This window comes from Solanum lycopersicum, chromosome 7 (genome assembly GCF_036512215.1).
Source record: "Solanum lycopersicum chromosome 7, SLM_r2.1".
Classification (NCBI taxonomy): Eukaryota; Viridiplantae; Streptophyta; class Magnoliopsida; order Solanales; family Solanaceae; genus Solanum; species Solanum lycopersicum.
The window spans coordinates 2,942,745-2,960,429 of record NC_090806.1 but is presented as its reverse complement, the minus strand read 5'-3'; the positions used below and the strand labels follow the sequence as shown (position 1 = coordinate 2,960,429).

Genomic DNA, 17,685 nt, shown 5'->3' with positions numbered 1-17,685 from the left:
AATGTAATTTCAGTTGCTTATTGATAAGATATCCTGGACATGATTTTAGTTGCTTCAAATTTAGAGCATGTTTATAAATTTAACTATGTATTTAACATATCCTTGGGTGAAGATTTGATCTTTTTTAGAAATAATCAAGTATTAAATTCTCGTTTAAAGTAAGAATTTAAGTTATACATGATACCAATTATTAAGATAGATTTGTTTTAAAAGTGTCAATAATAGGTGGATGAGCTGAATTGGACGGATTAAAATAAGTTGACTTATTAAATTAAATGTATGGGCCATCTATCTGCTTAAATATTTATTCAGCTGAAATAAGTTGAATCAATATAAGCTAAATAATGTCAAATATGAACGACAATCACGATAATCTACAATAATCGATAGAGCTAGCTGATCTCAAAATAATAATTACCAATAAAAATTATGATAAAGCGATAAATACTTTTTTATCTTAAATTAAAAAATTTCAAATTCAAATTTTCTCAAATACGAAACAAACTTTTACTCCAATAAAACAAAGAACCAATTATTGAAATTTGTACCTCTTGTAAAACCATGTTTACAATATGGGATATATACGCCCACCCTCTTGTCATAAATGGTGTCTTTAATTGATACATTTGATCCATCTTATTATTTTTTTAATAAATTGAATATTTAATATTTAGGTGGACCAATAATTATCCCTTCATCTTATTTAATATTAATATTTCACATGCAGATAATGTGAACTAATATAATTTTATGTTACATTATCATTAACAAATCTAAACTAAAACATATATTATTGTTTAGTCTTAGGAATCTTTTTATAAAATAATATAAAACAAAGTGGAGTAATTGTTAGCACTCCATCTTATATTATCTATGATGAAATTTCTTCACATGCATGAAAATATAATAATATATCACAATTTCAATTATAAATCTAAATTGATAAGATATACAATATTGTTTAGTCTTTAAAGAATCTTTTATAAAATAATATATAACAAGGTGGGCAATTAAGTCTTCGTCTTATCCAATTCATGATGAAAGTTGATCTTCACATGCATCAATATGTGATGAAAATATAATATTATTGTATCACAATTTTCAATAATAAATTTAAATCAAGACATGTAATATTGTTTAGTCTTAAAAGAATCTTTTATAAAGTAATATATTAAGTTACCGATAACCTCTTAAAATTGTTTATATAATACTACACTTAAATAATTTAATTTGAATTTGTATCTTTTGAACATCTAAATTATTCAAAACATGTACATATTAAACATAGAATCCTGATATGGCAAAAATTATATTTGCGTTTCCTTAGTGAGTAAAATATATATACACATTCTTCTTTTATGATACTTGACTCTATAATTAACTTAAAAGAATTTTCTACTTCTTTAATTTTGACACTTTTTTCAAAAAAGAAAAGTACCCCTACCCCCCCCCCCCCCCCCCGCACCACTCATCGTCTTCTTCGTAATTTATTTTGTAAATTTTTTTTATTTTAGTTTCAACATTATTTTTTAAAAAATAAATAAATACTATCTCATACAAATATGAGGATAAATGAAAATCAACTACTCATACGATTCAAATTTAAAAGAAAGGATTTCTTTTTTATGATTTATTTCAAATCTCATAAAAATAATGAAACAAATATGAAAAGAAGAACGATGATTTTACATATAAAATAGTTAGCCAATATATATTTATTTATCACCATTCTTGACCAAAATATTACTATTCAAACTAAAATATAAATCCACTAAATTTATCAAAAATGAAAGTTATCAAAATCGATTTCTCATAGATTTCCTTCACTAAGTCATCGCCTACGGTCAACTCTTACCTTACAATATCAAAGGGCAAGTTTCTTTCCAAGTCACCCAGTTTAATTTTTACCTACCGAATCAGTCATTTCTTATATCGATCAACTTTTTTTCGATCTACCAAATTCAGACGATTTATACTCAATAATAGTGTAAAATAGATCGCGTCCTATTGGTTTTTTCGATCGAAAAGACCCTAGTGGGGTGGGGTGGGGTGGGTGGGTTATTTTAAATAGACAAAGGACCTTATAAGGCATCTATATATTCTCATGTAGTTCATAGCAAGTTTTTTCCTCATAGACTATATCTTAAAAAATATATGAAAATGAATAATCTTTCACTCTTATTTCTCACTCATCTCACACTATTTTTCATTTGTGTTTGTTCACAAAATATAGCACAAACACAATTTGTTTATAAATGGTCAGAAACTTATTGTAATAAGGATACCCCAGTGGGATGTAAGCAAATTCCTCCTCTCAAATTCACTCTAAAAGGTTTTTGGGGCACAGATTCCAATGGAAATATTCAACAAGGTTGTAAAGATCCAGTAGAACGTGATTGGAACAAAGTGGTATGATTTATTTTTTTTAAACTTAGTTGTATAATTTTGGAAAGTAAAATATATAATTTGTGAATATTTCGTCAAAAAGATCAAATTGTTAGATAAATTACGTTTTCTTATTTATTTCATTACAATTTCAATACAGTTCCTTTCACATGTGAGTCTGATTATTTTCTTTAACTCAAACACATAAAAAAAATAATTTTGGAAAGTAAAATATATAATTTGTGAATATTTCGTCTAAAAGATTAAATTGTAAGGTAAATTACGTTTTCTTATTTATTTTATTACAATTTCAATACAGTTCCCTTCACATGTGAGTCTGATTATTTTTTTTAACTCAAACACATAAGAAGAAAAACTTTTTTTTTCCATCTAATAGGTGGAGGTTATGAGATTCAGATCCTCGATCCCTAACATACCATGTTGAATCGCACAATCATCTTATTTTCTCTAAAAGATCATCGTTTTATTTAACTATATCTTCAACAATACTAACAAGCGTTCACGTCTATTTAAGGGGTCACCTAACCTCCTTGGCAAGAATATTATTCCTGCCTCCGTCACTGCTAACAAGATAATTCTTTTTTTTTTGTTTGTCACAGTTTGATACCGCGATGGTAGATAAACTCAACGTATTTTGGCCCTCTCTTACTAAACAAGATCCCAAAGACATGTGGAAGGAAGCTTGGAATACATATGGAACATGTACAATAGAAAGGTTCAAAACTCCAATACAATATTTCAATAGGGCTTCAAGATTGGATAGTGAAATTGGAGATTTATTACAAAGTCATTTAATAAGCTCAAATGGGATTGTCCCTTGTGACTCTGCTACATACAACAATGTTGAGATCTTGAACTCATTCAAACAAGTTGCAAAGGATAAAGATGTGTCTTTCACTTGCAAAGACATTAACACAACTCATGCTTATTTGAATCAAGTTACATTTTGCTACACAAATGATGCAAAGAATTTTGTGAATTGTCCAACTTCTCTCATTAACAAACGTTGTCGTGTTCAAAACATTATTGTTCCTCGTCCTTCGCCTCCAAAGGTACGTTCTTTCTTAGACACTGTAACAAAAGAGATATTTTGTAGTAATAGTTTTTTTTTCGCTTAAGTATTTAAGGATAATTATATTGAGTTATATCGTTATATTCAAAGTCGTTAAAGTTTTTTTTGACAATTTCTACTATGCTTATACATCTGTCAAATAGGAGTCCGGAGCCTAAAGGGTATAAAATATTAACAAAAATTTCAAAACGGTATATAAAATTTTATATTAACCAAAACGGAAAAATCGCTGGAACAACAGCGATTTCCTCCACCGGAAAAAGCAAAATCGCTGCTACTGCAGCGATTTTGCAAAATGTGATTTTTTTTTATAAAAAAAAATTCAAATAGCTGCCTATGCAGCGATTTTAAAAAAGAAAAGAAAAGAAAAGGCATCGATTTTTTCTTTTTAAAAAAATTTCAAAAAATGGGCAGCGATTTTCTAAAAATAAAATTTCTAAAAAAAAATATTTTTAAAAAAAATTAAAAATCGCTGCCTAGGTAGCGATTTGAATTTTTTTTTTAAAAAAAAATCACATTTTGTAAAATCGTTGTTGTTCCAGCGATTTGCTGTTTTGATTAATACAAAACTTTAAATACCGTTTTGAAATTTTTGTTAATATTTTATACCTTTTAAGCTCTGAACTCTGTTAAATACTGTTAAATAGACATCCAATCAGGTGAGCGATAGCAATTTATGTTTACTGATAGATCTGTCACCGCTAGTTCTATTTTCTATTCCAAAGTGAACAATTACAAAAGAAAAAAAAATATTTTTACTTTAATTTAAATTTAACTCATTAGATGGAGTAATAGTCTATTAATTAAGATCATAAATAATTTGCTATGACATTTACAAGTACATAACTTAAAAAGAGTATAAATTATGACAAATTTTCAAGCTTTTTTAAAAATAAAATTATTTATTGATTTTAAACAATTCCATATTAAACTAATATGGTGATTTATTTTAATTTTTTTCTGCAGCCTATCAAACAACAGGAGAAAAGCTTGGACCAAATAGCTTATGGAGATTCTTGGTCAATTGTGTGAAGCTTTATTATATTAGAAAGTTTAGTGACTAATAATAATATTAATTATTATTATTAATAATAGAAAGATGAATAATGTTTTTAATTGTGACTGTGATATGTACTGAATAATGAAGCAAATAAAATGATCATCTTTCTATTTTATTTATATTTATTGTGACTCAAAATTTCTCTCTTTCTCTTTTTCATTATATAAATTATGCAAAAAATAAGCTTTAATAGTAATGATTTAATTGTTATTGCTAGATAATTTTATTTAAATTTAATTACTAGTAATAATTATATTTTAACACTTTTTTTTAAATGTCGCTTTTAGTCTATAGTATTATTGAATCTAATGACTAACTAATGTCGATAAAAACTAAAAAACATGATAGCAAAAGGAGGATCCAACCTACAAAGAAATATATAATTAAACATTAATATTAAAATTTAAATCAGTAAATATTTATTTGAACTCGATGGTTATTATATTTTGATCAACATATTAACATCAGAAAATTGCAATTTATCGTAATACTTTACATATTATTTTTTAAAATCTAAATTTAAATTTTGAAATACTGAATCAATTTAATATTTCAATTTAATTTCAAAAAACAAACATACCAAGTGTAACTTTAAATTATTAGTCATACAAACTCTTATAATATCACATCATAAATTAGGATAAACGAATTATCTCTTGCATTCATTGATTAGATATATTCCCTTTCATTTCATTTTATTTAACACTATATATCTTTTTCAATTATTAATCCATTAAAAACAAAAACAAAAAAATCAAATATAATTTCCTTAATAAGAATTATCTCTACCTAGCTTGCTTACAAATCAGAATTTTCAAAAGTTTTCTTTTCTTGAACTTATATGCAGAGCTAGGTAGGGGTTCGTGGATTCATACCAACAAACTAGTTTTTTCGTAGATTTTGTGTTTGTATTAGAAAATAAAATAAGTATATATTTATATTAATTTGTGAACAGTTAACAGAATTCATTGACAAAAGTAGTAACGATGAGTGATGAAACACTACAAGAAAAGGGTAAATTAAATGGGGATTAGTATGAAAATTTGCAGGGATTACCCTGTAGTTCACACTTTTCTTGTAGTGAAAATACTTTTATACTATCATGTTGAGAGCCCCACCCCCAGATGGGCCTGCAGTGCGCGATCCAGATTTAGTTGGGGCTCCGAACACCAGGTGGGAAACCCTTATACTAGTGTTGTGAGTTCGAACCCCACTATCAACATGTTGTCCTAAAATTTAGAACCTCAAACTCCTAATTGGCAATTAAAATATAATTAAAGATCGAGTGCAAATAACTTACTCAATATAAGCAAGAGGGAGAATAATTAGGGCTTCATTAGGGCAACTTGTTGGATTAGGTTTTGATGGACATGAAATGTATTGAACACCTTCAGGTTCAGTGCACCAGTAACCTCACTCAAGTAAACATGAGTATTGTTATATGAATCAATTGGAACACAAGAGAGGTAAACATTGTTATGTGGTTTATGATCTACAAAAGGAACTTCATAAAACCAACTTTTGTATAGCCTCAACAATATGTTGTTTTGTATAAGCCAAGTCATCACTTGCAATAATCTCAATTGATTCCAAGTAATTATACAAGTTTCCTTTTTCAGGTGTGTGATTCATCATTATTGCTTTGTAGAAGTACTCTTGAGGTGTTGTTCCTCCACATGATCCATGGACGCGCCACTCATGCTTCCATAACTCTTCTCTAAGCGAGGGCCAGAACTTTACTAGATCACTTTCCACTTCTTACAACTACAAACAATGCCATAAAAATGTAACACGTATTGTCAGTGCATAAAACTTAAACTCTGAATATGTATGTATACATACCACATTATCCAAATCATTTGGATCTTTGTTATAGTCACATTTTATGTTAAATCCATCTTCATTTGCTTGCATAACACCATGGAGTGTGAATTTATTTTGAGGAATTGGTTCTTTGCAAAATTTTGCTTCTTTGGAATTAAGTTGAAAACAAAAAGTAGGTGGCCATTGAAGTACATATTTTAAGAGTGCTGGAGTTTGGGACTCAACAGAAATTGTTATTTTAAGTAGAAAAATGACAAGAAGAAAATAGGGAAGTATCTTCATATTGTGTGGTTGTTATTTGAAGAAAATGGAGTGAGAGATAGATAACAATATATAGAAAGTGATGTGAATATTTGTTAGGTTATCATCAACACTCTCTCTCTCTCTCTCTCTCTCGTCTTTTAACTTACGTGATATTTTTCAATTTTTCTATAGTCAATTTGACTAATCTTCGATGAAGTTTCTTCATGTTAATTTAGGGTTTATGATTTAGGATTATGGTTCGGGTTCAAGTTCATGTTTTAGTTTTTAGGTTATCAGCATTGCTCTTCAGTTTGAATTTATGTGATACTTTTTATTTTCTGAGAGTTGATTTGACTAATCTTTGAAACTAAGTTCACTTGATTTGGTCAACACACCACATTAAAATTAAAATTTAATTTTTTTTAAATAAAATAACTATATAAAAAATACTTATCTATTGCTAATATGATTAAAATAGAAATTATTTTTAAATATTATTAATTAAAATTTACATAGTTTAACTTATAAAAAACGAGACGTGTCACGTAAATTAAGCGAAAAGACGTATACTTTAACAAGTTATAGACGATTAAATATGAAGCTAGCATGGATAGACATAGCTAGACAATTAATAATATATACAGCACATTATTACACATTAGTAGGTGAATGTTATAAGTTTCTCTGACAAATTATTAATTTTTTTTAATTTTCTCTTTTATTGGAAAGGAAGAAATATTAAGGAAAAAAATATCTTTCAAAATTATTTAACATTAAAAAAAAATAACACATAAAAAGCTAATCCAATTATTTAAAATAAAAAAAAATAACACATAAAAAGCTAAAAGGATTATACGTCTGCAGAAAATTTTAAATTGGTTGTTTATTTCAAAAGTATTATGCTAGTAGCATGAAATTGTACGTAAAAAATACGATTTAATTATTGAATTTTATCGAAGGAATAGTGTATCCATATGAAAAATATGTCAAATAATTGTAAGTTGTTCGATTTCTATAATAAATTCATAATTCATAGTAGTTCTCATATTGAATAGAATAGGATTTAATATTTTCTCTGTCTTAATCTATATGACATATTTTTAAAAAATTTATTTAAAAAATGCTATTTTTTTTATAATTTTAAATAATTTAATTTTAAATTTCTAATCCATTCATAATAAAATGATTTATAATCATCAGAAATATCTGATGTCCATTTTAGAATATAAGTTTGAAAAGCTTTCTTTTTCTTTTTCAAATCGCGTACCAAGTAAAATGATGTCAAGAATAGATATAGTATTAAAATTTAAATTTAAATTTCTCATTAATTAGACAAATAGTTTACATTTTTAGTTAATTAAGAAGTTGATATCAACAACGGCAAAACAAAAGTAAAGAATTTTTTACTATTTTTTTTTTTATTTATATCTTAAAATATAATCTATCTTCATTTAATATTTATTCTAATCGATCAGATATTTATAGTATTCAAGAATAATTACTTTTAAGGGCAAAATGGAAAACATTAACTTGAACTTCTAAACTAATAAATAAATCGAAACAACTATTTTTAAAATAAATAATTTAAATTAGAAGGAGTTTTTTTTTTTTTTTTTAACAACATAAACATTTAGATTTCAGTAATTCCTAATTTTGGAATTCCCATCTTAGGCCCATTGGGCCATTCATCTTATTTTAAAGATAAAAGTTGAGTTTCACTTTAGGGAATTGTATTTTATGGCCCAAAGGAGTTAAAAGGAGCTTGGGCCTTTGAACTGATCTTTAATTTTCGCCTTAAGAAATTAAATATATACCTATCGAGATATGGATTTTTTATCGACTCATGATATAACTTGTGAGAATATAAATTTATGTCCATCGAAAAAGTTATTTTTCCCGAGGGGCAAAAATTAAAGACGGGCACTAAATAGGGCTAAAAGTGCAAATGACCCATTAAGTATCAATAACGGAATTACATCAACACAAATCATTTTTAAAAAAAATTAACCTAGATAGAAGTCAATATGTGTATAATTATTTATAATCAATATATAATTTATATATGCCGATTAGAAAAATAAAACAAATAAACTCGATCGCTTATTTATATAAAAACTCCTTATTATTCAAGCCCATTGTAAGAAGCCCAATATGTTAGCCCAATTTTGGCCCATGTCTAAAAGTTCTTTTACAATAAAATTTGGGGACTTTTAACATTTTAGCCACAATTTGCCCAACTGTTTGCACTATATGGCCTTTTAAGAAATTTTGTCACCATTTAAATAGTCATCTAATTTGTACATTAATAAAACAATTATGAGAAAGAAGCAATAGTTTAGTGCTCTCTCGATTTCATTTATGTGACAGTTTTATTTATTGATCTATTTTTAAAAAGAATAGTTTTTACATCTAAAAGTAATTTAATATAAATTTCTCTACTCATATTTTTTCACGTTTTATAATCATATAAATCTCATTACATGTTTAACACTACAAAGTCATTTTTTTAAAAAAAATGCAATACTTAATTGAACATCATCATATAAATTATAAATGTTATATTGATCTAGTCATATCTTATAACTTTTTATATTTAGAGATAATTACATTTAAAACTACTCATATTACTTCAATTGGTAGGCTTTTATGACCACAAAAAGAATTGATGGAGTATTTAAAATAACTAGTGGTAAGAAAAAAATTAAGCTTTATATTCAGTCAAACACAACTACGTAAACTAAATTGAGAAAATTGAATAGAACATTAATCTAGTCATATCCTAGTACCTAATAACCTTTGTGTCACCATACATATAACCTTTTAAAAAGCACATTTTGATAGATAGACTTTATGGTTTAATTATATTGAACACCAATAATCACTTATATTATTATTCACTAATGTAAGTTCTAAGTGTCTTACATCTTTTACATATCTATCCAAAAGGATAAGTGTGATTCTTGGAATAAACTTTACTTTTTCTTAAATATTTTTTTTTCCTTATATATATATGTATAAAGTTGAATTGCATGCTTGTGTGTAAAGTTTAGTTGATTAATCCTTAAACAAATCCATAATTATTTCCACAACATTAGTGGAGAAAAATTAAAGTAGCTTTTTTTTTCCTTTGCCTATTTCATGTGAGATTTTCTATTGTTAGTATAATTCTTCTATGAGGATTCCTTGTTGAACTTCAAAAGTTGAAAAAAAAAAGATGCCCATGTTGTTTCAAACAAAAGGGGTTTTGGCATCTCTTCATTGTCACTTAGTACATGAATTAACTTTTTTTTATGGGGTGATGGGGGGTGGGGGTGGGGGGGGGGGGGTTGTTAAGAGGATGAAAAGTAATGGGGACAAATATAATATATTTATAGGCTATATATACATATAGATATTGATGGGGTGGTGGCTTAATCATCATCAAGAAAAGCTTCACTATGGTTTTTCCAATTGGTGAATAATTTAAATTGTCAAGCTAAAGAAAGAACCCATATTTCATGGGATTGTATGGCCATTAAATGAGTAGTATGAGATGTTGACATAATATAAACATCACAAAAAAATTTGGAAAATTTATGGCAGAAATATAGAAGTTATTAGGGAAAAGAGTCTGATATAACCCTCTACTTTGTCATTCGAAGCTGATATACCCTCGTTATAAAAGTGGCTCATATATGCCCTTACCGTTATACAAACGGCTCACAGATACCCCTGTCGTAAAAAATGGCTCACATATACCCTTCATTTAATGGAAGTTAAAAAATTAGTAAATTTATATTTATTACTTCTAATTTTTTTAAAAAAATTATTTAGGGGTATATATGATTCTTCTATCAAAGTTCAAGGTATATTTTAATTTTTTTTCATACATAAATTATTTTTTGACTTCTTTTATTATAATTATTTGAGTTTCTTATTTTTATTTTATTTTTTTCTTTCATTCTTTAGTTTAAGGAAGAAAAAAATAAACTGTTTTTTTTGTGTGTATTGTAATTTAATTTCGTATTCGAAGAAAAGATTTGGTCATCTACAATAAGTTTTACAAGAATATTAGTGAAACATAAATAAATTTGATTACCAAAATAATAATTATAAATTAGTCATTGAAATAAAAAAAAAGTCAAAAAAATTATTCATATGGGATTATATTTTTTAAAAAATAATAATAAAGATTTAGATTAAAATTATTATTTTTTTCATTTCCGTTAGAGGAAAAGGGTATATGTGAGTCATTTGTTTACAAGTAGGGGTATATATCAGCTCTAAATTACAAAGTTGAGGGGTATATCAGACCCTTTTTATTATAAATAACAAGAATTCATTTACCATATCTTCTCTTACTAGCAGATGAAACTAGCAATATCATATAGATTCAGAATATAAAGTTTATGAGTTTCTACTTTGATTTTAAATTAATATAAAAACAATTATTAGTAATAATTAGATAAAGAGGATTCATATTTTCTATGAATCAATATAATGTACTCCAACTATGAATATGATTATATATTTCAACTCAATAAATCTTTTTTTTTCCTTTCTTTAGGATGATTTGATACTTCAAGAATCAACACCAAATAACAACAACTATGCCACCTTAAATATCAAATAGTTTAATTTTATGCATAGGGTGTTGGCTTACTATTACCCTCTTATTTAATTTATTTAAATTTGAGAATAATGATGATGTAAGCAAGGTTAACAAATTAATTTTATAATCCACATAAAAAAAAATTCAAGACAAATTTTTCTAACCTCATATTAAGATACATAAAATCATGACAGCAATGATATCTTAATGCTCATTTGAATTAGTTTTATTTTTGTTGTTTTTATTTAATATTCAATATCTTTTTTGAATCGAAATAAAATATCTGAAGCTCTATATTAATATACATTATATAAATGAAATGACACTGCCAAAACCCTTATCTTAATACTCAAATTTCTTATTTTTTTTTCTTTCTCATTTGACATCTGATATTCGCTTGGGCTATGTTTGCTTGGGCTATTACTGATTTAATATTTGAGATTATTTTTTTAAAAAAGATCTCGACTTTGGAAGCTAAAATGCTTTTTATTAATAATAACAATTTTATTCTCCAAACTTAAAGTAGAATATTATAAAAGAATAATAATGTAGAATTTGTTCTACGTAAATATTAGAAAGGTGTTTCTAATTTGACCTTTGACTATAAATATTAGAATTGGAAAATAAATCGTGTGAAGTTAAATATTGCTTAAAAGTGCTCAACCATTAAGAAAAAAAACATATTTTTTTCATTTATAAGTTACGTATTCCAATCATATTAAGTCACTTAGTTGAATTTCAAAAAATAATTATTTATATCTAAAGTTTAACGATCCTCCTAACAAATAGACGAAAGGAAAGATATATTAAATAATTAGATGAGTCAAAATAAACTTTATTTTATAGGGTTGTGTTGAATCTGCAAGTCCTTTTTTTGCTTTCCCCTTTTATGATCGATAGTTTTTTTTGAAATATGATTAATTAAAATTTTTATCATGATTTAGGACTAAAGTGTTTTTAATTAAAAATATATTTTAACTCAAATCTTTAATTAAGAATAAAAATGTATTTATTACTTTCATAGTAACTTTTATAGTAAAATCAATAAGAAATTATTTTTCTTTTCAGTATCTGCATTAGAGCCTGATTGTTTTAGATTTGCGCCGTGTAGATTGCATTTAGGGGGGGAGGAGTACTCCAAACCAAGAATCTTTTTATACTGAGGTCTCGAACTCAAACCTCTAACTAATGGAGGAACTGCCTCATGCATTGCACCATATATATCGATAGTAATAAGTACTTTAGTAATAACCTTTCATAGTAGAACTAATAAGAAATCTTTTTTCTTTGTTTTTTTATTTTTCATTTGATATTCAGTATTTGCATTAGAGCCTGATTATTTAAAATTTTACGCTACGTAGGATCGCATTTGTGAGGGGGGGGGGGGGGGGAGGGGGGAGTACTCCTACCAAGAATCTTTTTATACCGAGGTTTCAAATTCAAACTTTTAATTAATAGAGGAACTGTTTAATCCACGACACCACACCGTAATTAGAAGCTTTTAATCCTCAAAAAGAAAGAAAATTGTTTTTGACGTTTTTTTAATGTTTCTTTGGGTGAAGGAATATGCATGATGAAGTTTGGTGAAAAATTACCAAACTAACATGTATTTTGCTTTTCCACTTTCGAAAGTAAAGTTTTTTTTTTCTTTCTAGTTTTAGTTTTACTAAATCCAAGTATTTTATTTTTTAAAACTATATTACTATTTTATATTTGCATTCTATTGGTCCTTGAAATTAGGCTAATGTCTATTTTGGTCCTTGTATTATCATAATTTAGACAATATAATCTTTACTTTTGACGAAAACAAGCGGATTTAGTAGTCTTGAATTTGAACTTGAAAATAAAATCTGAATATGAAAAATTCCCCTCTATTATAAGTTTTATGTGACGCGCATCTTGATTAGTCGATGTCCAATGTCGAAAAATTAGATGGAAAACTAGAAGAAGAAAAAAACAAATCTTGTAATATTCTACACATTTGATTTTATATGCTTCTCTTTTCTCAATTGATGATTCTTCATAATTATAATTCATAGTGTAAATTATAAAATGTTGAAGAAAATGATTAAATGTTGTAAAATTCCATCATTCAAGAAACGGCATAATTGCTAGAAGGACTAAATAATCTACTTTTTGGAAGAATCATAATCATAATAAAATCAAAATAAACTACTTGAAGAATGCAAATTAATAAAGTTGGTCAATTATTATTTTTTGGAACATTAACAAAAAAAGTGAAAGTACAACAACAAATATACCTAGTGTAATTCGATAAATAAAATCTGAGAAGGATGCATGGTGTATACATAATCTAAACTTTTACTTTGTGAAGATAGAGAAATTATTATTGATGGATCCTCAACGCAAGCATCAAACTACAAAAAATATTAACATTAACAAACAGTGAAAGTACAATAACAACAAATACATCTAGTGTAATTCGATAAATAAAATCAAAACAGAGTGGTGTATACATAATCTTATTCCTACTTTGTAGAAGATAGAGAGATTATCTCCGAAGGATCCTAAACTCAAGCATCAAAGTACAAAAGATATTAACATTAACAAAAGTGAAAATACAACAACAACAAACATCTCTAGTATAATTCGACAAATAAAATCTGAATAAGGTGGTGTATACATGATCTTACTCCTACTTTGCAAAGATAAATAGACTGTTCCCGATGGATGCAGAACTCAAGTATCAAAGTATATAAAATATTAACATTAACAAAAAATAAAAGTACAAGCGTACAACAACAACAAACATACCTAGTGTAATCCGATAAAGTTGGTGATGTATACAGTCTCTCTCCTACATTCTAAAGATGAAAAGATTATTTTTGATGGATCTTCGACTCAAGCAACAGATATAAGAAAAAAATGAAAGTGAATTATAAATAATTTATAAGATGAAAGTAACAAAAAGAAAGAAAATATGAGGGGCAAAATGAAAATTGAGTACACTTAATGCCTCAAGAGAAACATTAAGGAAATGGATAATCAATAACTTTCTTGCCTATAATTATTCATAAGATTAAAAAAAAAAAAAAACATTTCATTTCAAAACTCACATCACAAAAATCCAACTTTTTCTCTATTAGATTCTTTCTTTTCAACAATGATGACACAATTCTTCTAGTTGTGAAAAGCAATAGTCTTTAGCTTGATTGGTGCATCTTTTTCCTTATTTTTCTCATCAAAAAAGTAAGTCCACTTACCTCTTTTTTTTTTTTTCAAATTAATAAAATAGTTTAACATGGAATTTTGGGGGGTTATTCTTTTTTGAGATAATTATTTATTAAAATATTTTTGTCATTTCTCTTATAATTTATGAAATCAAACTAAAAATATTATGAAAAGAACTTTAGGTCTCAATCTAAACTTTTGTAAGTTTTGCAAATTTAGACCACAATTTGATAGTTTTTTTTATATTATTAAGCAATATATAAACAAATATTAAACCGACTTTAAACATTATCCATAAGGATAATTTTTAATTTTTGAAAGAACAAATTTGCACAACTTTTAGAAATAGGGATAAAATTTAAATAATTTAGAAATAGGGATAAAATTTAAATAATGTCCTTAAAAGGAACATTTGCATAAATCAGCCAAGTTTAACATTATTATGCCACCTAAAAAAAACTACAAATAAATTATACATAATTAATAAGATTAGTTATCTGAAAAAGATGATAAGTCGATAAATTATACTGATAATATAAAATTCATATTTAAATGAGCTCATAAAAATTAACTTATTAACAAAAGTTAAAAAAACACAAGTAGATGACATCCTACTCTTGACTTATTTTTTTTAAAAAAAATTGGCGCAAAAACAAATGCTTCAAAGCATTTTATAACCTTTTCAAACAACTCCACGATTAAAAAACTACTCTGTTCGTCTCTAATTACTTATCTATTTTTTCTTTTATAGTTATCCCTAATTACTTGTCCATTTTGACTAATCAAGAAAACATGATTTTTTTACCTATTATGCCCTCAATTAAATAACTAATTACTTTTAAAAAATTGGGAAAATACCCAAGTACCCCCTCAACCTATGCCCGAAATCCTAGAGACACACTTATACTATACTAAGGTCCTATTATCCCCCTGAACTTATTTTATATGTAATTTTCTACCCCTTTTTAGCCTACGTGGCACTAGTTCGAAAAAAAAAGTCAACCATCGTTGGGCCCACAAGATAGTGCCACATAAGCTAAAAAGGGGTAAAAAATTATTAATAAAATAAGTTCAGGGGGGTAATAGGACCTTAGTATAGTATAAGTGTGTCTCTGAGATTTCGGGCACATGTTGAGAGGGTACTTGGGCATTATCCCTAAAAAATTTCATCCACTTCATAATTTATTTAAGCAAAATAATAAACTCACTACGTCATTAATTATTTTCTTAGTACATTTATCGATTCAAAAAAGAACAAATAATTAGAAACAAAATGAGAACTTAATAGTAAAAAAATATCTAAAAATAAATTAATCCAAACAGACACTTAATCCTTTTAAGTAAAAGGGTAAAAAGGAGGGAGTGGAAGCTTCAAAGTCTTCTTGCTTTGAACACAAGAAGCTACCAAGAACTTTTTTGGGGTGGGGTGGGGTGGGGGGGTAAGGGGGTTAGGGGTGGGGTTAGAAGGTATCAATTACCTCTAAGGTGTGAGTGAGTAAGTTAGTTGTTATATGTTTGCTTAAAGTTTGACCTTTGATGACATGATTAACCATATGTTATTCTTCTTCAATATTGTGCATAAAGTTGAAAAAAGTGGGGCTTAACTTTCACTAGTGAAAAAAATAATATATATAAAATTGAATTATGGGCCCTATTGTCTCATAATACTCCATCAATTAGCCTTTGAGAATAGCTTTTCTTCTTGATCATAATCCTATCAATGGCAATTTTGAACTTGAAGGAAGAAAAAGGGACCTCATGTTTTTGTTATTTTTTTATAGGACAAAACCAATGACACCTTAGCAAATGACTAGAAAGAAATCAAAATCCTTTTTTTTTTTTGGCAAAATGGGGTCCAATTTGGTTATATATATAAAATTTTATATAAAGTAAACTTTTTATGAGGAAGAAAAAAGGGACTTTTTGACAATCATGTACCTTCCATTATTGATGATAGGGCCTAACAATGGAATTAAAATTATTTATTATATTAGTATGGTGTAATTTGATTAATTTTTATTTTTTTTTCCTTTTCATTGGACCATGAATGATTAGAAAAAGAACTAATAGATGGTTTAAAAAGTCTTTAAGTTAGGGTTTGATGTGTAAAAGAAATATTATGGTATCATGATTTAGGTGTGAATATATAAAAGAAAATTAATTCAATTTTCAATAAAATTAGTACCCAAAGGGTGGAAAAGTTGAAATATTTTGCCAAATATAGTAAAAAAAATTTTAGAAATGGACAATTAAAATATCAATTTTTTAATTCCAAATATCAATAATAAAACTAAAACTAATTTTAAGATTTATTTTAAATAAATTGCAATTATTTAGTTGAAAAAGTAAGATTTTGTGGATTATTTCAATTTTCATTCATCTAATTTATATAAAGTCAATCTTTTTTTTTAAAAGAAAGATGCCAAATTTCCAAATACAGCTAGAAAAGATAATAGTGAACTTTTTGACTATTTCAAATCCAAATGAAAATGGTAAATGAAATATATTGTGTTTGGACAATTATTTAGAATTCTTTGAAAGCAACATTTTTTTAATTTTCAAATGCCAACTCAGCTTTGATAGGCATATAAATATCATCATATTCTTTGAAAAAATATTTTAAAAGCTTAATATATACTTTTACTCTCTTTTAACTTATCCGGATGATTTAAAATTAACAGAACATAATTGATTGATCTACGTCAAAAATTTTACTTTTCCTTTTTTAGGATGAACAATTTCATATCTCATCATGCTAAAACTAAGACTAATATGTCATTAAAATGTGTGTGATTTAAAAATTCTGATTTTCTATTTTCATGATGAGCAATTTCACACTCCATCATACGAAAATTAAGACTATTATATCATTAGAATGTATATGGTCACTTTAAAATTTGTTGAGAGTACATGTGTCCTATCTATGTATTTGACACGTGTTACAAATAAAACATTATCTACAACTTGATTTATTTACGAAAAAGATTTAAATTTATCCTTGAATTTTGTCAATTAGTTTAAATTTGCCCCTATTAATAATTGAATATAATATATTCTTATCACGAGACCAAAGATTTGAATTTATGTGCTAATATTTCGTAATAACATAAGCTTTTAACACCTGTAACATTTTTACTATGTAAAAAAATGGAAAATTAGCGTTTGAAATTTATGAAATAGTTTAAATTTGCTTCTGTTAATAAATTGGAGTTTTATCATTACTATATACGTAAGATAATCCAATTTTACACTTAGAATTAATATGTATACAAAATTAAATTAATCCTTAAATTCTGT

The 17,685-nt window shown here is 26.4% G+C and overlaps 1 protein-coding gene and 1 long non-coding RNA gene across 2 annotated transcripts; one reads left to right on the top strand and one right to left on the bottom strand.

Annotated features, from left to right (window-relative positions):
* Positions 1–2,099: 2,099 nt before the first annotated feature.
* LOC101264227 (ribonuclease S-1-like) lies at positions 2,100–4,657 on the top strand. The gene is made up of 3 exons (XM_019215016.3): positions 2,100–2,409; positions 3,006–3,458; positions 4,445–4,657. Exons 1-3 carry the CDS (start codon positions 2,155–2,157, stop codon positions 4,508–4,510), a joined length of 774 nt encoding a protein of 257 aa, XP_019070561.2. The 5' UTR covers positions 2,100–2,154; the 3' UTR covers positions 4,511–4,657.
* A 1,177-nt stretch (positions 4,658–5,834) lies between these two features.
* On the bottom strand, positions 5,835–6,734 carry LOC101264024 (uncharacterized). The gene is made up of 2 exons (XR_182895.5): positions 6,381–6,734; positions 5,835–6,302 (listed from the first exon to the last, which is right to left on the bottom strand). It is a non-coding gene; the product is annotated as an uncharacterized lncRNA (long non-coding RNA).
* Between the last annotated feature and the right edge of the window lie 10,951 nt (positions 6,735–17,685).